This window comes from Podarcis pityusensis (genome assembly GCF_964106645.2).
Source record: "Podarcis pityusensis genome assembly, chromosome: 3".
Classification (NCBI taxonomy): Eukaryota; Metazoa; Chordata; class Lepidosauria; order Squamata; family Lacertidae; genus Podarcis; species Podarcis pityusensis.
In genome coordinates, this window is record NC_138026.1 from 66,015,664 (window position 1) to 66,035,777 (window position 20,114).

The 20,114-nt window shown below is 41.1% G+C and overlaps 1 protein-coding gene and 1 long non-coding RNA gene across 2 annotated transcripts in view; both read left to right on the forward strand.

Annotated features, from left to right (window-relative positions):
* The window catches only part of LOC308473095 (monofunctional C1-tetrahydrofolate synthase, mitochondrial-like), a 70,427-nt gene that overhangs the window by 31,242 nt on the left and 19,071 nt on the right, over nucleotides 1–20,114 (forward strand). The window contains exons 16-20 of the mRNA XM_080998367.1: nucleotides 2,460–2,562; nucleotides 4,178–4,254; nucleotides 5,702–5,842; nucleotides 9,925–9,993; nucleotides 16,708–16,819. Of these exons, the coding sequence (XP_080854493.1) occupies nucleotides 2,460–2,562; nucleotides 4,178–4,254; nucleotides 5,702–5,842; nucleotides 9,925–9,993; nucleotides 16,708–16,819 (502 nt within the window). The remainder of the gene's footprint in view (nucleotides 1–2,459; nucleotides 2,563–4,177; nucleotides 4,255–5,701; nucleotides 5,843–9,924; nucleotides 9,994–16,707; nucleotides 16,820–20,114) is intronic.
* On the forward strand, nucleotides 14,573–15,406 carry LOC308473389. The gene is made up of 2 exons (XR_013984068.1): nucleotides 14,573–14,890; nucleotides 14,931–15,406. It is a non-coding gene; the product is annotated as an uncharacterized lncRNA (long non-coding RNA).

The window sequence follows — 20,114 nt, forward strand, 5'->3', positions numbered from 1 at the left end:
ATGAATTTAAACTGATTTGGCTTATAATAATTAGAGTTTCCTATTTTTGAACTAATAAGGTCAAAAGGTCCCCAAACAAATATAGGTTTAAATGAATCAATCATTTGTCCCCATCTCATAGTGATTTATGTAGTCAGATAGAATTGTGTTGTCTCTGCAGGAAGGCATTATATGATATATTTCAACTTTATCACATATTCAGTAAGTAAGACTGTCACAGTTTATAGAAAGTGTCTCAGCTTTTAAGTTGCAATCCAGTGTACCTTTATCTGGGGGTAAGGCCTCTTGAACCCAGTGGGGTTTTTTCTGAGTAAACACACATAGGAGTGCACTGTTAGAGCATGTTGATAATGTATCCAATCAGACAAACTACTCAAACTCCCACTAGGCAGCATCTAAGTGACTCTGGTGGTGAGTGAAGCAACCTGGTTTTTTGGAAACTACCTTACACCTTCCATCAGCCCCAATGAACTATCTCTGTGCTTTGGAGTATTTTATGGGTCTCAGTTGTAAGGAAAGTGATCCCAGCCAGTATATGACACCAGTCTGTGTCTCCTGTTATCACTGGGTGGCAATGGCAATGTAGCCCAATGCTTTTTAAATTCTAAACTGTCATTGACTTAAAAAAAAAAAAGCTGTATCTTTACTTTTTTAACTTTCAGTTTCTGAAAATATATGTAGCAAACAATCTCCATATAACCCCCACCCCTCAAGAAACATTCCCATGCATGTACAAAGTCAAACATTAAGCAGATTTTATGATACTTTAGAGTTTATTATAGTAGCTAGGAGTCTTAAAAGTTTGTCCCAGTGTGAGCCATGGTTAGCTGGTTGTAGGGGGATAACATTCACCTTTCCAGTGTGCTGATTAAACATGTACCATACAGTTTCAAAATATTATTTGGACTTTGCACTCATTAGTGCTCTTCTGGTTGATGCTTTTGTGCTTTTTCCATAAGAGCTATGTTCCATAGTCTATCCCACCATGTCTCTAAAGTTAACTTAACTAACTCTAAAGTTAACTTAACTAACTCTAAAGTTAGTACCTGTTTTCCAATATTGTGTTAATGTATTTCTAGTTGCAGACATGAAAAGATTAGTAGGTCCTTAAACAGTAAATTCTTATAGCCATCTATAAACAAATTTAATAAACCTAGCCTCAGATCAGGTTGCATCACCTGTTCCTTAATAAATACCATTTTCCAAAGTAAATGTCCAGGTTTGCATTCCCACCACATATGGAAATATGAACCTAAATGTTGACATCCTCTCCAACAAAAAGGACTTGAATGAGAGCTTAAACTGTGGCATTTTACAGGTGTGTGGTAGCATCTGTGAATTGTTTTTAAACTATTTTCTCTCATTTTAGCTGACACTGACTTAAAATATTTTTCCCTCCAAAGTTTTTGCCAGTCTGCATTATCAATTTCACTGAGTAAATCTGTTTTCCATATAGATTTTAAGGAGATTAGATCCGCTGTCATCACATCACACATCACAGATAATCTTTTAGATATTTCAGAGTAAATTTTTGGATGCGTAGATAGAATTTAAAATTAGTTGTTCAATATGTTTTAAGGTTCTGGTGGGTTTGTTGGGTTTACAGAGAAATCTGTAATTTCATGTATGGACCACCAATTTGTTTCAAGGTTACCTAATTGTGCTTTTATTTTTACTCCAGTGATAGGTTTTATTCCCCTACAGAGGTCTCTTATTGTTTGTAGCCCTTTTTGTTTCCAGCTTTTGAATTGTGATTCTCTAGCTCTTACAGAATAAAGGGTAGAAATAGTAAGACTGATTGGAGATGTTGCTGAGGCCAATTTTTTGGACCGTAAGGTCTGCTAAAGCAAAGGAATTGAATATATATTTTTAGGATAATGAGTTTAAAAGGGTAATGCCTCCGCTCTTTTTTATTAAAAGAGTCCAACTCCAATAATAACAATGAGCCCTGAGATGAGCTTTTCATTATGAAGGGAAAAAATTGTATACAAGTAGCATTGTGATATCATAAAAGGTGTCTGAATTCAACTGGAGAGAAATATTCCCTTCAAGCAAACAAGGTCCTGATCGATCAGTATTGGACAGAGAGTAATATCACCTTCAGTTGACCTTCTGGTCAATAGTTCTTAGGGCAGTAGGCCTTATGGACAGTTTCACAATAAAATTAGAAACAAGGTTGCCTATAATCTGCTGCACAAAGCTCCTTCACTATGGACTTCAACTAAAAAATATAACTGGATGTCAGCTGGCCTTTGCAGTGATGAGCTGAAAACCAATTTCCATTGAGCTTAGCATTTGTGAGCTGGTCATGTGACCTCTTCAGCACACACCATTGTGGCTTGAATTGGCCACAGCATGTACTGTGGTGGGTTTTAGAACTGAGCAGGTGTTTATGTAGCTTTTTCAAGCAGCAATCTTCCTCCTGTATCATTTTTCTTCTTTTTGGTTTCTTTTTCTAGAGGCTGGGAATAACAAAAACGGATCCTGGCTCATTAACAGATGACGAGATTAGCAGATTTGCAAGACTAGACATAGACACATCCACGATAACATGGCAAAGAGGTAGGTGTCAGAATATAAGAGGAGCCTGCTGGATAAAATCAAAAGTCTATCTAGTGCATATTGTGCCATGGTGGGCCAGATGCTTGGGAAAATATAAACTGAACTAAGTTTTCTTGATAATAGCAGGCACAACTATTATAGGCTATTATTTATGCCCTTGTTATTGGCTTGGACTGTTGCCAGAAGAAAACAGATTTCTAAATAAACATGGCCATGATTTTTCTGTATGTTCTTTTTATTTCTAACGTGGAGAATGGAAGAAATATCCCTTGTAGCAAGCTAGAAAATGCCATTGTTTTTTCTTTGGCTTTTCTTTCTTTTCTTTCTTTTAATATCCTGGAATCCCAAAACGTTTTTAAAGGTGTGATTCTAGGAATCCAGACTGGTTGTGCTTTCTGCAAAAGTCCAAAATAAAGGCTGGGAATTTGCCTTCTCCTTCCAGAGTACTTGCAGAATAATCTGCTAGAGGCAAAAAGAGCCTAGCCCAAAGGAAGACAAACCACACCCTTTCCTTCCCTGCCATAGGACTTGGTGAAAGGAAGGTACTGGAAGTAGACACCAATGGTTTGCTAGTCTGTAGACACTTTCAGACTCCCCCTTGTTGGCTACAACCCACTGCTGTACCTACTGACTATGCCTCCTGGCATTCATACATTCAGCAGGGTAGTGTTTCAAAACAATGGAGTTTTAAACAAAATGATTTAGTGATAGTCTGGTTGCAGATAACGTATTTAAACTTTGTCTGTAGATGGTACCATGCTTTTTTGACCCTTGCCATTGGACATGGACATTGTCAAATGTATTTTTTTTTAAAAGTGTCTTCCCTTAAATTTCTGCATTTTAAGTAGCAGTAGAAAACCAGCTGCATCTTTTCAACTAGATAAGAATATGCATTTCTTGTAAGCCCCTAACATTTTCCTTTTCATGTTTCTGTTCATACTGTAGTAAGTATGTAGTTGTTTAAATTCTTCAGATTATATACACATTCCCAGCATCCCTCATGTCTGTTTTCAAAGCATAATCTGGATTATTCAGATGGTATTTGTCTAATAAACGATATACAGCAAGAGTAATCAGAAGTTGTTTAAATCTTCTGAGATTTTTAAAGCTTTTATATCATGCTCTGAACTGAACATTAATACTCAAAAGTATATTGAACATACTGATAGGGTGTAGAAAATATGATAGAAGTTACTGTTTCACATCCTAATTTTCAGTTTTTACAAAGCATCTTTCTGGAAGTATCTTCTGGTTTTACATCCATTTTAGGGTGTTGACAACTTGAAGTCAAGGAGGAGTTTCCTAACAAAAGCCAGAATCGAATTTTGCCAATCAGAAGGAGGAGCAATCTCTATAGCAGAATGTGTTGTGATAAGGTGACATCACCATTGCTCTAGCCCTACCTGAGAGTTTGCAGCAAACCTGAACCATCACGAGGCTTTCACAATATTCTGCCATGTTGCAGAGCTTCCAGTCTTATAAAGAATTGTTAGATATTTTACACAGGAGAAGATGCACACATTTAAAAATAAATGCCTTTATGTATCCCATTAGCAGGATGAGATGTAGAAATAGTTCTCTTTTTTTTTGCTAAATGTTTCTTTTTTCCTTTCAGTGGTAGATACAAACGATCGATTTCTTAGAAAAATAACAGTTGGACAAGCAAGTACAGAAAAAGGATTTTCTCGTCAGGTAGGTAAAGTTCTGGCTGTGTTTGGAGAAGACATTTCTTTTGATCATTAAAAATGTTTCCTTCCTAATATATTTTCAATATTGTTGAAGAACTGGTTGCTTAATGGTTTTAGATATGAATTAATTTGCAGCTAATCTTGGCTTAGTGTATGGTAGTGGTTCTAAAGCAATAGCTTTCATATAGTTATCAAGTAGTATGGTAATCAACATTGCATTGATGTATGGGGAAAATACATAAATAAATATGTATGTTTACTTGCATGTAAGTCCCCCTGCATCCAAAGGGGATACATGCTAATAAGTTTTCATAGAAATGTAGTCTAAATCTCATTAAAAAACAGATCAATGGAATATCAATATTTGAGAAAGTGTCCTAAAGAGAACTCATCATTGTAACTCTGCTGATAAGCCAAGTTCATTGTTGTTTTCTCATGCACACCGTCTTTGTTGTGACATTACTAAACAGTGAGCATTGCATTTGGCAAGCCTACTTCTAAACAGTAGCCATATTTAATATGTTAGATCTAAGCAAAAGTTTACCAGATGGAAAATATAATCTACTTCCAAGTATAATGTGGAAGACAGAGGGCAGTTATTCTGGGTGAAGTGTCACAAAACCAGCTCAAGCTTTTTTACTTACACTTCCCTAGAGATCTGAGCAGCTATGGAGGGAGATGACAATGTTGGGCTTAACTGCATGGGCTGAGCCCGAAGAGAACAGCCTTCTCACAGCCTTACAGGGTGCCATTTGTCAATCTTTTTAAGAACTTGTCCACATAAAGGCTGCTTTTGGATAATCAAATTCCAGTTTAATGAGCGGAGGTATGAACAAATCTTGTGAACGTGGATGCAGCTGCTTTGCTCCTCTCTTTGCATGAGCTGGTGGACAAACCAGGAACTCTTCAATTAACTATAACTTTCCAGTCCACCTGAACCAAGTAAATAGTATCAATGGCTTTATTTATTTATTTATTTATTTATTTATTTATTTATAAAAGTATTTATATACCACGAGATCACAAAGCCTATCGGGAAGTGGTTTACAGCATTAACAAGATTTTTTAAAAAAACATACGATAAAAGCATAAATACCCTGTCTTGTTCCAAAGTTGTTAACCTTAGTTTTCAAGTTCACATGAAACTAGTTTGCTGGCTCATGCATAGTGAGAAGTGAATGAAGTGGCTATGTGCTCAAGCCACAGAGCTCATCTGTATACAGTCAGTAATCCAAACTCGGATGGCGACTATCCATGTTCTTTTATCCATGTTCTATGCTGATCCTTATCAGCTTTGCCCACTGATGGTATACCATCTTCTTTTATCGCTTTCATTTGTAGCCCACCTTTCTTCCGTGGTGGAACTCAAGGTGGCGTTCATCAGATTCCCAGCTATGGATTAGAACTCCAGGTGTCTCTTGTCTCATAAACTTGTACTTTGCTTTTTACAGACTCAGTTTGATATAGCTGTTGCAAGTGAAATCATGGCAATCCTAGCACTGGCCAGTGGTCTGTCAGATATGAAAGAAAGAATGGGGAAAATTGTCGTTGCTAACGACAAAAAAGGACAACCAGTGACAGCAGAGGATTTGGTATGGATCACCTCAGGATTCTTATTATTACTTTTGCTTATTAAGACACAATGCAGCTCTTATAAAAATCCACATTCAGAGACAGTGTGTATCTGGGGTGCACCTTATTGCCAGAAGAGTCAAATTTGGTCAAAACTGTGGGTTATTTTCTGTTTCTAACAACTCATCCCACCTATATCAGTGGTTTTCAAAAGGTGGGCAGCAACTGACTGGCAGAGGAGCAAAAGTTTTTAGGAACAGAGAGACTCTGTTCACCTTCTTCACCTTTGCCAGCAAAATATGGTAGAATTAATTCACTTTAGCAAAGGATTTTTATTAATTCACGTAGAACCAGGGCAGGCTGATAGCTTTCCCACTTGTCTCATCACACCAGCCTGATTCAGGAAAAGCTGCAGCTTTGTTCTAATTATATGTCCCTGTGTATAGTTTTGCGAGGGGTTAGAGATGTCTTGTTTGGTTCCCCTTTATAATGCTATGTTGGATCAATTCTCTAAACTGAGAGAGGGACCTTTTTTCAGCCCCAGAGCCACATTCCCCTCTGGACAATCTTCTGGAGGTCACATTCCAGTAGTGGGTGGGGCCAGAAGCAAAAGTGGACAGAGCAGTTAATTTTTTTAAGAAGGCTAGTTTATGTATGGGACGCGGGTGGCGCTGTGGGTTAAATCACAGAGCCTAGGGCTTGCCGATCAGAATAATAATTATTATTATTATTATTTACACCCCGCCCATCTGGCTGAGTTTCCCCAGCCACTCTGGGCGGCATCCAATCAAGAGTTAAAAACAATGCAGCATTAAATATTAAAAACTTCCCTAAACAGGGCTGCCTTCAGATGTCTTTTAAAGAGAAGATAGCTGCTTATTTCCTTCACATCTGAAGGGAGGGTGTTCCACAGGGCGGGCGCCACTACCGAGAAGGCCCTCTGCCTGGTTCCCTGTAAGCTCACTTCTCGCAATGAGGGAACTGCCAGAAGGCCCTCGGTGCTGGATCTCAGTGTCCGGGCTGAACAATGGGGGTGGAGACGCTCCTTCAGGTATACAGGACCGAGGCCGTTTAGGGCCTTAAAGGTCAGCACCAACACTTTGAATTGTGCTCGGAAACATACTGGGAGTCAATGCAGATCTCTCAGGACTGGTGTTATGTGGTCCCGGAAGGTCGGCAGTTCGAATTTCCGTGACGGGGTGAGCTCCTGTTGCTCAGTCCCTGCTCCTGCCAACCTAGCAGTTCGAAAGCACATCAAAGTGCAAGTAGATAAATAGATACCGCTCTGGCAGGAAGGTAAACGGCGTTTCCGTGCGCTACTCTGGTTTGCCAGAAGCGGCTCTGTCATACTGGCCCCATGACCCAGAAGCTGTACGCCGGCTCCCTCGGCCTATAGAGCGAGATGAACGACACAACCCCAGAGTCGTCCACGACTGGACCTAAGGTCAGGGGTCCCTTTACCTTTACTAGTTTATGTATATGGTCACACACCACTCTCTGTTCTCCATCAAAGCACGTAAGAGGCATTGTCAGTGTTCCAGCCAAGCAAAGCAAGACTAGTGAAGGGTGTGGCCTGGACAGGAGGGTCCAAGGAGCCAGACAGAGATACTTGTAAGGTGAGCATTTGGCCACCCTTGCTGTTAATCACAGACCTTTGCAAAGATAATCAGGTTATATGCATATGACTACATGCCAGCATCTCTGCATGCTCTCCTTGAGAAATGGGCTAAGAGGATAGAACAAGTTTAGAAAGTGATGCTTCATGATGCTGTTTCTACTGCTGTTTGTTTTGATTTTTTTTGTTTAAATTGTTTTTAATTTTATCTGTAACCTGCCTTAAGTATGATTTTATCATAGAAAGGGCAGGATATAAATGTCCAAATAAATAAATAGTTCGAAAAACATGACTTACGTGCATACATTCCTGAGCCTTCAAAAACAGGACTGGAGTTTGCAAATTAAATGTTGGGAGTGCAGCTGCAAATAAATTTTTTTTTAGAATAGAACAGTATCCTAAATTTTAGGTCTCAGAAATATTTTAATGTCACTCTGAGTGCATGCTTCCATTAACACTCAGCATGGGTTCAAAACGAACCCATTTTTAAAGTTGCTTAACTTTCCCTATATTGAATTGATGTTTTTACAAGTAGCCTTCAATTCATTATTTAATGTTCAACCTAAACTCTAATTCCTCCTCTCTTTCATTTGTTTCATATGTGAATAATGTTTAATATACCATGCAAATATGCAATTGCTCTTAATTTCAGGGTGCTATACCACATTTTCAGTGTACTGTAATAAAATCTAAAATACACACTTGGAGATGAAAACCAGATGCTGCAAGGGCTGGAGGTGGGAGGAGGCAGAAAAGAAAAGATAAATTGAATATTTCATAAACTCAGAGGCTCCTTTCACAAGTGTAATGGGTTTTTAAAAGCCATCCTCTGTAATTGAACTACAGAATTTGTTGCCAAAATATGGTGCTCATTGAGCAGGGTTCTGAAGACTAGATTGCAATTTGGCTGCGGTATTATCGTAAAATGTTTGATAGACAGATGCCATATCTCCATGGCAAATTAAACTGGCATGCCCAAGATTAGTATTTCAGCAGCCATGAGGAATATTAAATAAATATGTAGCTATTTGTTTAGTAAGGAAGCTTCTCAAATTACTGCATGAGGACTCTTTTTCACATTGAATATACTCATTTTACAAATAGCATACAGGTGAGGATATTATCTTGGAACCCTAGGCTCCAGTTGTGTTTGTGGTGTCTTAATGTAAGGCACGTTTTGATTCTTTATGGAGTTCTTTCTTTCCTTTTAAAACAACCAGTTCCTAGGAGGTTTTATTTCAAACTTGATCAAGCAAAATATCCAATGAGAGAGTATCTGGATTATCATACCATAAATGTGCATTGAGACAAACAGTTATCAAACAGAATTAAATGTTTAATTGGGGGGGGGGCAGTTTCTGATCCTCTGTTCCTCAGTGAAAACAATGTGTTATTAGAGACACTGCATCAACCCCTAAAGAGCAGGAAAATGGGTTAGGAATGGCCATGAGGAAGAAGCTTGGATGTTGACTGCAGCCTTCTTTATCAATAGCAAATTGTCCAGTGCCACCTAATGGAGAACTTGGCTTCCTGGCTGGAACTGTTTGAGTACCTACAGAAAAGGGCATCTACCCTGTGGTCTTATGTCAGACTCCATCTAGACTATCTCCCTGTTTCCTACAACCAAATGCCTCTGGGAAACCCACAAGCAGAAGATGATGGCAATAGCCTTCTCCTGTTCCCCAGCAGCGGGTATTCAGAAGCATACTGATGACCATACTCTGAACCTGGAGATTGCATTAAACTATGATGACCAGTAGCTATCAGTACCAAGTGGTGTGGCTATGCTGCTCACCTGACCTAGCTCTGGCATTACTGCTTACTGGGATGGAATGGTGGAGGGAGGGAGTGGCAAGGTTGGTGCAGTGCAAACCCACCTGATGGATACAATTCAGTGTTCCTTCCAGTGCATTTGCACTACACTGACCATGTCTTCTCCTCCTTCTCCTTCTCCTTCTCCTTCTCCTTCTCCTTCTCCATCTCCATCCCAACATACATATGCAGTAGTTAGTCAACCAAATGGAGGTTCAGGTGAGTGGCGCAGCCCGACCACAATTCTCTTTGTGAAAGCTATTGAACGACTTTTCTTCTGTAAATATGTCCGCTAAGCAAATGACCACCACCATAGATTGTACAATGATCTTGGGGAAGTGGGTGGGCTGGTAACAATAACAAGTCATGGCTGGCTAAGAAAGGCAAGCTACAATGTGTGGGTCTGTGCCTTAAAATATTTCCATGTTCAGTGTATGTATTACTTTTAGAATTGTGTTGTATTGAATTGTATAACTCAGAAGCTTTGTTACCTCCCATTCAGAATTTATAGTGATGGAGGTGGCATTTCCAGAACTTTTAGCACCACCCTACATAGAGATAACAATGTTTTTCACAGCTGTGTGTTGGTTTGTGTTTAGCTAAACACTTTGATTTTTAAACCACTTTACTTGAACTTATAAGCTGCAAGTTATAAGCAGTTTTTTTCTTTTTTAGGGAGTAACTGGTGCTTTGGCGGTTTTGATGAAGGATGCAATTAAACCAACACTGATGCAGACATTAGAGGTCAGTCAAATCATCTGTAACCCTAACCTTTCTCTTCCCTTTTTTAAAAGGACTATATCTAAGTTGCCAAAGTGCTTTTCTTTTTTAAAATTGAAATTAAACATTTACTTGTTTATACAGCATGACTCCTCCTTTTCATATTTGATTTGCATGGGCATTTTACAAGGCATGTTAAGAGAGGGTTCCCCTCTCCCAAGTCCAAGAACATTTGAATTTCAGTTAGCATGACCTGTGCTAGAAATGCAGATCCAAGGGGAGTTCTGCCATTTCCGCCCACCTCCCTTTCAGCACCCCCTTTGCCATACCCCACATCGTTTCTGAGATGCTCTCAGGAGCAGCCTGGGAAGAGAGGGGATGGAGGGGAGAGGTAGGAAAGCTCCATTCTGTGATCAGAACTCCAGTTACCCTTCTTAAGATCCACATGATTGTTAAGAATTGAGGCTGCAATCTATACAAGCTTAAATCCCAGCCCACTCCATGGGAGTTAAGCATACACAGAGATCACAGCCTCAGCTTTTATAGGAACTGAAATGAAGTGTCACCTGTCATAAATAAACAGTAAATAAATGGGATGTCTATTTAAAGAAAACATGGTATCTGTGAAGACATACCCTTTTACCATATTCAAATATATATTCATAGAAAAGATATTGGTGCAAACAGAAGCATAGGGAATGCTTACTTCTAAGCATGGCAGTTTTACTTGGAAGCCCCTTGGCTTGCAAAACGACAAGGAAAAAACAGTACCATCTGTTGGTTTGGATCCAGAGAAACTGTGAGTGCTGCTCTGTTCACAGAAGGAGAGGGGTGACAATTAGGGGTAATTTCCTGCTTCCTCCGATGACCTTTGAGAATCCAGGAGGAGTGCCAGATTGGCCCCACCAATGCATTTACGCTGCATTGGCCGCCCTGCTACCTTAGCCTTCCTGGTAAGCAACAGCGACCTGCCTACTGGTCACTGTAAACTGCTTTGAGGTTTTTCCTACAATCAAGTAAGGTAAAAAATATATATGGGAAAAATAAATAAATACTAGAAAGCTAATATAGTGGCTCATCCCCAACCAGTGAGCCACTTCTGGCTCTGGAAGAGATGGTCTTTGAAGGTGCAGATAGAAACCTAATAGGAGCCTTATTTGGATTATCAGCCCTTCTACAAATAGAAAGCCACCTTCCATTTGAGAAAGAGCCACTCTGAATCCAAATCATTATATTTTCATTTTGGATCTTTACTTAGAGAGGTTTTGCATACAGAACACATGATTGCTTGGCTGAAAACTTGTTTGAATTATCACATTTCTTGGTTTACAGTTATGTGGTGATTATTTTTTTTTACAACCAGCCTTGTCTGAGCCTAATTTTGGTTTGGTTTTATTAGACAACAATTAAGTGGTCAAATAGGATATGTACATGGATGTTTTAACAATATTTCCATAAGAAACTGGGAATCATGGACATCATGATGAAATAGCTGTTAGAAGATGTTGCTTGGTAAAGCGCTATAACATTATTGTGTTGTTGTACCTCCCTCTTCAGAAAACCCCAACATAATTTATCTGCCTGAGGAAGCCACATCAAATTCTAGCTTGTGTTTGACTATGGACAATTTTTACACTTTGTTATCTTAACAATATTTATATGTTACTGAATAACAAATAAAAAGTACAGCAGAATCGGTATACAGTGGTACCTCGGGTTACATACGCTTCAGGTTACATACGCTTCAGGTTACAGACTCCGCTAACCCAGAAATAGTGCTTCAGGTTAAGAACTTTGCTTCAGGATGAGAAAAGAAATCGTGCGGCAGCGGCGCAGCGGCGACTGGAGGCCCCATTAGCTAAAGTGGTGCTTCAGGTTAAGAACAGTTTCAGGTTAAGAACGGACCTCCAGAACAAATTAAGTACTTAAACTGAGGTACCACTGTAATGGGAGAAGGGGAAATCTCAGTGACACACACACACAAAAACAAATCACATGAACTTTAGATTTAACACAAAGTTTAAAGAGCCTGGTAAAATAAAAAGGTCTTCACTTGGTCCTGAAAACACTGAAAAGTAGGCAACAGGTGAATGCATTTTTCATCCCTGGGTGCCCTCATTGAAAAGGCCCTTCCCACCACATCTTACCTGGTGAGAGCATGTGGAGACGGGTCTCTGAGAATGGATAGATAAATGTGGGTGTGTATTATAGCTTTTTAAAAGCTTGAAATGTACCCTTTTCTGTTTCCTGTCAGCCCCTCAGGAAGTATTCAAATACTACTGCTATGCATTTATGGAGCACTGTAAATCTTTCAATGGGTTATAACACTAATCAAATACTGCTCTGCAAGCGAGGACCCAAGCACAGTAATATTCACCATAAGGCTTGGTGTACAAAGCAGCTTGCTGACTGAGTGACACCCATAAACTACTGAAATTTATTTCCCTGATAGCAAATGATCAGTGGCAGTTTCTATTAGTTTGAAAAGAATAAATGTATATTGTATTTATTCAGTGATACTGATACCGCCGGGGACTATTTTTGCTGTTTCTGCCATTGTCCTCCAGCTTCAGTTTCAAAGCGCACATAGCAGAATAGCTATCAGATCATTGATACAAAATGCCATCTTTTGGATAACTCCCCCACCCCACCCCATCTTTATATTACATTCCTTTCCTCACCCGCCTGGCCTCCTCCATTAATGAAAGAAAACTTGTGTTTTCACAGGTGGAATCACCATAGGTTCTCCCTTTCATATGTCTCCTAGAGGAATTTTAGAGCTGTTGAATCAGATAGACATTTATTAGAATCCCATGAATCAAATGCAACTTAAAAAGAGCTACCAGATACACTATTTTTCTTTTAATTACCATGAATACTGAAGTCCTATATGTGTCTACTCAGACATAAGCCCTACTGAGTTTAGTAGGGCTTGCTCCTGGGTGAGTGTGGTATAGGATTGCAGCCTCAGTGAAACTGGCCTCAGGAGCCTAAGTTAAAGCAGCTGACTTGTGACAATGAATAGTTGGAAGCTGCAGTGCCAGACCTGACACTTCCATGTGAAAAGAAGCAATTGGAAAGAAGGCATTTTTCAGAGTTCTTTAGTAGGCAGGAATTGCTTCAGCAGCTAGAGAAAAGGTTTTTAACTAGTAAAGCAGCCACCTGAATGTGGATACCAACTTAATCCCTAAAAGAACCTGGTTCCCGCCATATTTTCTGCATCAGCCCTGGTTAGCATGGCTGCTGGAGGGGCTCGAAAAGCTCTTGGGGCCAAACTAGACATGATGTTTTATCATATAGGTAAATAACAAAAACAGCAATAGCCAGCGTTGGGCAGGGAGAAAAGATTAGCTGAATTGGGAGTATGGCGTGGGATGGCATAGGGGATTTAACACTTTGCCTCTGCCATAGTCCCCAGTTGGAATCAGAGGCTTCTATGCCTGCTATAAAGAATGGTTTTGCCTGAGCAAGTAAAGCAGAACTCTAAATATGGATACGAGCTTAATTACTAAAGCCTTATATCTCAGTCTACCTCCTAGAACACCTACTAAACTAAACTATCCTGATAGAATGAGGATGCAGAGCTTTCTGTTGCTGCTGTGGATACAGTCTTATGGTCCTCAAGGTCTCTCGGAAAGGCTGTTTGTTGTCCTACTGCAGCCCACTTTGTCCTGCTCCAGTCCAGACGATAAGCCTCATTGCTCCACAAGAGCAACGTAGAATATAGTGTTGGGTTTGGAACTTAACTGGTTAAGTTGTTCCCATGATGCCTCAACATTCTGACGTCAGCTTTCGAAGCTGGGAGGAGCTGGGAGGAGTTTCGTTTCTGTTCCCCTCTGGTCTCTGAGGGAAGAGGTCGCAGTTTGGTCATGGCTGCGGTGAGCCCAGGAGATTCCTGGGGAATGTCGGAATAAAGAACTGAAATGGACAAACCTGGTCTCTGTGTGTGTTTGTCTGAAGCTAAGTGAAGCTACGTGACAGTTTTCGCTGCTGTGTTCAACTCTGCTGAGGCGTGACCTGAGAGCTACTGGAGACGGAGCTGAGTGGCGCAGCTCGGAGGAAGCGCGCCGGGCATAAAGAGCTAATTGTGGATCGTAAATCAATTAGCAGGGGTCACGCAAAATAAATCAATTCCACAGGTTATGGACCCTTAATCACCGATCGTAAAAGTGTCACAGGAACGCTTTGAAGTGCCGGAATGCGTTTGAAGTTGCGGCAGGAGGTGGTGAGATTTTTGCCTGGTGTTAAGAGGCAAAGGAGAGCTGCGGAGCTGAGAGCAGCTGGCTGAAAGACACAGAGGTTTGCCTGTGCTGAGAGCTGAGTGCTGGGAGCTGAAGAGCAGCTGGAAAATCGTTTCTCCACGGATGGGTGCCGGAGGAGCTTGTGATCTGTGAGTACAGCTTGGGGCCCCTTGGGAGAACGGAAGACAATGGCAGGCAGCCAGGTCTTGGAGGACATTGCGTTTGAACAGCTCACTCTAAGAAGTTGAGCAAGGGCTATCTGGGGATGTGCTGCGTTTGTGTGAAGCTTCAGCAGGAGGCCAGAGCCCTGGAGAAGTATTGAGAAAAGCCTAAAGATGGCTGATGCCCCTGTTCCTGATGCTTTAGCCTCAAGGAGTGCTAGTGAGCAGATCGGGGGGGCGAAGGATTCCAAAGGCAAGTGTAAAGGCTTGTCCACTGTGCGTGCTGGAGTGGAATGTCAACAAAGCAGGTTCCCAGAAAGCCGCAGTGGGAGCCAGGCCAGAGGGGGCGGAGCTGGCAAGGAGTGCTTTTCCGGAAGAAGGAGAAGGAAGCCAGCTGGGAGGAGCCCCGGGCAGTGTTTTTCCACTGGAGTTCGTGGTTGCTACGTGTGTAATGCAACGGGACACTTGCGTCGCTGCTGCCCATGGAGAGCGGAGACAGCTGGGCAGGAAGGTCCCAAGGTCAACCAGCTGAGTTCTCATGGGAACCAGTCTCGGAGAGGAGGCCAGCGTGGGAACGCAAGGGAAAGACGTGGTTCAGACGCTGGGGAGGGTTGTTTTCTTATCACTGCTTCTATGGCAACTGTGAAGAACAACTCCAGCCAGGACACGGTGACACGCTGGGTTTTGAATACTACTATTGGTCATCACCTAAGCAAGCCTGCTGGCGAAATGCGGAACTGCAGGGCTGTTTCAACAGGAACAACTGTGATGTTAGCAGACGGAATGAGAAAGTCGGTTTCTGCTGTGGCTAACATGTTTTTTTTCTCCTTTACAGGAGGAGCTAGAGGTCTACGTTGTGCCGGGACTGAATTGTTGTTTGTTATCTGTATCAGATCTAATGAAGCAGGGATACAAAATTTGCTTTGAAAATGACACCTGTTCCATTTTCAGAGGGGGGAAACAATTGGCCAACGTGAAAAGGGGGCAGAACAATCTCTTTGTTCTGGAGTCACCTCTGGAGGGTGGTGGGAATGCTGGTAAAGCACAGGCGCAGTGTGCTAAGGTTCCCAGTCATGTGCAAAAGCTGCACAGGTGCACAAAAGGGTACAAACTCCGGAAATGTGGGAGGTCCCTAGGGTGCAGGGCATGCAAGGGTGCACAGGTACATGGTTTTCCCGGGTTTGGGAGGGTAGCCAAAGAGCCCTTTGAGCTCTTTGGGGCAGGTGGTCCAAAGGTTCAGGAAATGATCTTCTGTGGATATGATCCTGCAACCAATGGGTGGAAGTTTGCATACCCAGAGGGTGATCAAACCAAGCTGCTGGTCAGTAAGCAGGCTGAGTTCTGTGAACAGGATGGGTGTTCAAGACTCAGGGATGGTCCTGATTTTCTCTCAGAATGTCTGTCTGATTCTGAGGAGGAAAGGGAGCCAGAGGCTGATCCCGGTGATAGGGACCAGGTCCAGGATCAGGGTTCAGAACCCGGTGATGGGGACCAGGTCCAGGATCAGGGTTCAGGGCAGGTCTGGGCATCTCCAAAGGTTGTGAAAGGAGTGTCCAGGTGTGAGGCTTCATCTCCGGTTAGCGTAATGGAGAAAGCTCACAAACAGGGTGTCAAGTCAGAGGGGGAAGGATCTGACGGAGAAGACACAACTGCTGGCCCAAATGGGTCAGTAGGGTATCAGGTCACAAGTGCGTGGAAAAGTGTCGCACAGTGTGATTCTGGGAGTGTTGAAGGGGTTCAACAGGTGCCTGGGAAAGATGCCGGGAAGGGGCACAAGGCAAAGGGAAAGGTGTTGAACTCAAAAAAGGTCTTGTCAGAATGGTTCGGCAAGAGGGGGTGTTGGGTTTGGAACTTAACTGGTTAAGTTGTTCCCATGATGCCTCAACATTCTGACGTCAGCTTTCGAAGCTGGGAGGAGCTGGGAGGAGTTTCGTTTCTGTTCCCCTCTGGTCTCTGAGGGAAGAGGTCGCAGTTTGGTCATGGCTGCGGTGAGCCCAGGAGATTCCTGGGGAATGTCGGAATAAAGAACTGAAATGGACAAACCTGGTCTCTGTGTGTGTTTGTCTGAAGCTAAGTGAAGCTACGTGACAGTTTTCGCTGCTGTGTTCAACTCTGCTGAGGCGTGACCTGAGAGCTACTGGAGACGGAGCTGAGTGGCGCAGCTCGGAGGAAGCGCGCCGGGCATAAAGAGCTAATTGTGGATCGTAAATCAATTAGCAGGGGTCACGCAAAATAAATCAATTCCACATATAGTACAGTACAACGTAAAAGGTCTTAACTGTTGTTTTCTGCTTGTGCTCTGATCACATTTCTGCTTTTGCTTTTGATACTTTTAGGGAACCCCAGTTTTTGTGCACGCTGGGCCTTTTGCAAATATTGCTCATGGTAACTCTTCAGTTTTGGCAGACAAAATTGCCCTTAAATTGGTTGGCAAAGAAGGATTTGTAGGTGAGTACAAGCTCATTTTGTTTTGGAATGTTTACGTGGAGCTGGAGTAGTTTCATTTGAAATTAATGGCAAAGTGTTGTTTTAACTCAAGTGATGTGTATCATGTTTACGTAGCATCACTTTAGTGTGTGATCTCAATACATTCTTGATCAAAAGGTATTGTTGATTTGGAATTCCATGTTTATACTTGGATCCATTTGCCTGGCTAGATTTCCACTGAAACCAGAAGCAGGCTAGTGTTCCCGTCTTCTGCCCAGTTTTCACAGTGGGATAATGTTGGTTTTAAAGGGGTGCTTTCAACTCTTTAATAGTGTTCCAAAGCAATGCAGATTGAAAGAGAACTTTTTGTTGAATTCCATTGCTAAAATTATCCTTAGCAATGAGGATCTCAAAAGTACATTTTTTCTTGAAAAGTGTACCTTTTAGAAGTTCAGCGGATTCTAGAAGCAAAATTGGTGATGATCAGAAGCAGTACTGGCTAGGGAAGACAAACAGGAGGGTGGTGGTGGTGGTGGTGGTGAAGTGCAGTCAGAGGAGCAAGGACCAATGAACCTAAAGTTCTGCAGCGAAATGCTAAAGCAATGTTAAGCCATTACATCTGCATCAGCCCTGGATAGGACCATGATAAAATTTAAATATATGTTAGTTAATATTTAATATCTACAAAAGACTAGATAGATAGACAGACAAATATTATGTAAACGGCCAAGTTAAGCAAATGGTTTATAATTAGGTCTGTTTGCAGAATGACATCTTAAACAGAGATACAGCTTGAAATCATTGACTCATGCTATCATCTGAAATAAGCATAATGGTTGTAAGCTGCTGCAAGAAAAAGTGACCAATAAGTTGAATTGAACAACAACAATGTTCATAAGAACAACCTCTACTGAGTGAAGCTATTCATAATAAACAATACAAATAAGTTTTTAAATTCAACTGACACTAATTAGTCAGTCATAAAATGAACAAAAAGTAATATGATTAACAAAGGCAGAGACCAGTCACATGGAAGAGGGATAGGCCAGTGCAGAGAGCTTGTGAATGGTGCTTGTAGCACAAGAGGGCCACAATATGCATAAAGAAGTGGCAGCTCATGGACTAGCCCAGTTCCCTGAAGGGCTCCATTTCAAGACTTTCTGCATGGTCAGTTCTAATACCTCCCCCTGATTTGAGGCAATTCCCTTCTCCCTCTGCAGCCCTGGAGTCAGATAACACATGGTAGGTCCCCCTCCACCCAACCCTCTGGAGAGGCTTTTTAGAGGACACAGGGGACTGTGGAGTGGAAGGAGAAGGGAAAGATATGTTGCATGAGCTGCCTTCTGATTGTGCAACGTTGGGTGCAACCTACTTTGTATAACATACACAGTATTCCCAATACACCCTTCCCCCACTCATATAGAAAAATAGGAGTCTTTCTGTGCTTGCACTATCAGATAATTGGAGAAATTTTGGCATGCTTTGTGTGTATTGTAAACATAAGCAGAAGTAAGCTTTAATAAGTTGTCTGAATAATTTACTTGCTTTATTCTGCAGTTGAAATGCTCATCAGAACAAAACTACTTGCAGTAGCTGCTTAGTGATCTGTGCAGAATGTGCACAGCTGTATTTCAAAAATCCTTGTATATGCTCAAAAGTATTTAAGTTTATATTATATATACTTATCTATGCTCAAAAGTGTATTTATACAAAAGGTTTATAAATCACTGCGTAAAAATAGTGCAGCATATGTGTTTGAAACAAGAAAGAATGATCTGCATTTTTTTTAATAGATTGTAAAATGCTTTGCAGTATTTCTTTGGTGGGAGTTCTTTCTCCAAAAAAGGAAGTAAATGCTTTGCTTTAAACCCCGTTTGGCACCAAAGCACATGTGATGTCTTAATATTTGCATTGTTCAGAGTTCTTTATAGTTGTTTTTGCTTGACTTCATTGAAAAATCACTGTGTATCGAGTGTTCCAGTGAGTGTTAAATTTAAAAATCCTTGCTATCTTATGTCATAACATTCACTCTCTTGCATTTGTAGCTCCATTTCTTTTCATAGTTAAGAAAATGCAGTGCTTACTGAAGCAGTAAAAATGATCCTTCCCTGTTTTGGGGGTCAAATGTTAAATTAATAATGGTCACAATCCAAAACAAAACAAAAATACACAAAAGCATGCGCGAGCACACACACACACACACACACACACACACACGAGATACAAATAAAACTACTGTACTATAAAATCACCAGTAAAATTATGTAAGCTACAGGGCAAATAACAGCAGCAGATCAGAACTATCCACAGTTGGGAGGGGGTAGATTGTAGTTCCACACAGACAGCTGGGGGGGCACCATGGAAAATGTCCTGTCCCATATCACCCTCCTAGCATCCCATTGGGATGAGGCCACAAGAATGGTCTATCCGCCTGACTTCAAAGGATGTGGTGGACAGTATATTGAAAGCCACTATAAAAGTCAAGAGCTTTTAAACTTGAACTCTTATCTTCTGTTATATAAATACCATTGGTTGTTGTTGTTTTTTAAAAGATGTTCAAAGATACACTTTTTACTTTTTAATATTTATTTTCAGTTTACTTTTTAATATTTATTTTCACTTGTGTTTTTAGAAAACTTTGATGTATACTGCTCTGCTGATAATTGAAATATCCTGTTAGACGCCTGCTAACAAACATTGCTCTAGCGCCATCTCTGATTATAATTTATAGACTCCAATATAAGCCATTTCAGCAGATTTCCCCCCACTGTGAAATATAGCTAGCACAGGAAAATTCTTTGTCTCCCACAGGCAAAAAAAATACTAGAGGTCAGTCTTTCTCTCTGTGTTTTTAAGAATTCATAAATCAAATCCAGCAACACTGTCAAAAGTGCTGCTTCTCATAGCTCACTCCTATCAATTCACAAATAAGAGGGTTCCAATTAGACATGCATGGCAAAAAAGAGTAGTAGCTGTTTCCCCTCCACCTCATTTCTGCAATTTATTTTCTCATAAACAAACCGAACATAAGAAAATGCATGGGTGAATCAACTTATATTATTTGAACAAGGCTAGAATAGCGATACCTTGCAATCGAAAGCCCATGTGGGACAGCTGAGAGGGAGATTTGGAGCTGGAAATGGCAGACTGGGACAGGAATCGTATCCTTTTCTGCCACTCCTTATGTGCTCCCAAAAAAGTCCCCTCCTAAAGTGGCTTTTCATCTCCCTAAAAGGGCTACTCTTGGGTTACTGTTACACATGTTTGGATGATATCCAATGCTACCAGTCTAGTTGAAGAATGGCACTTGATCTAG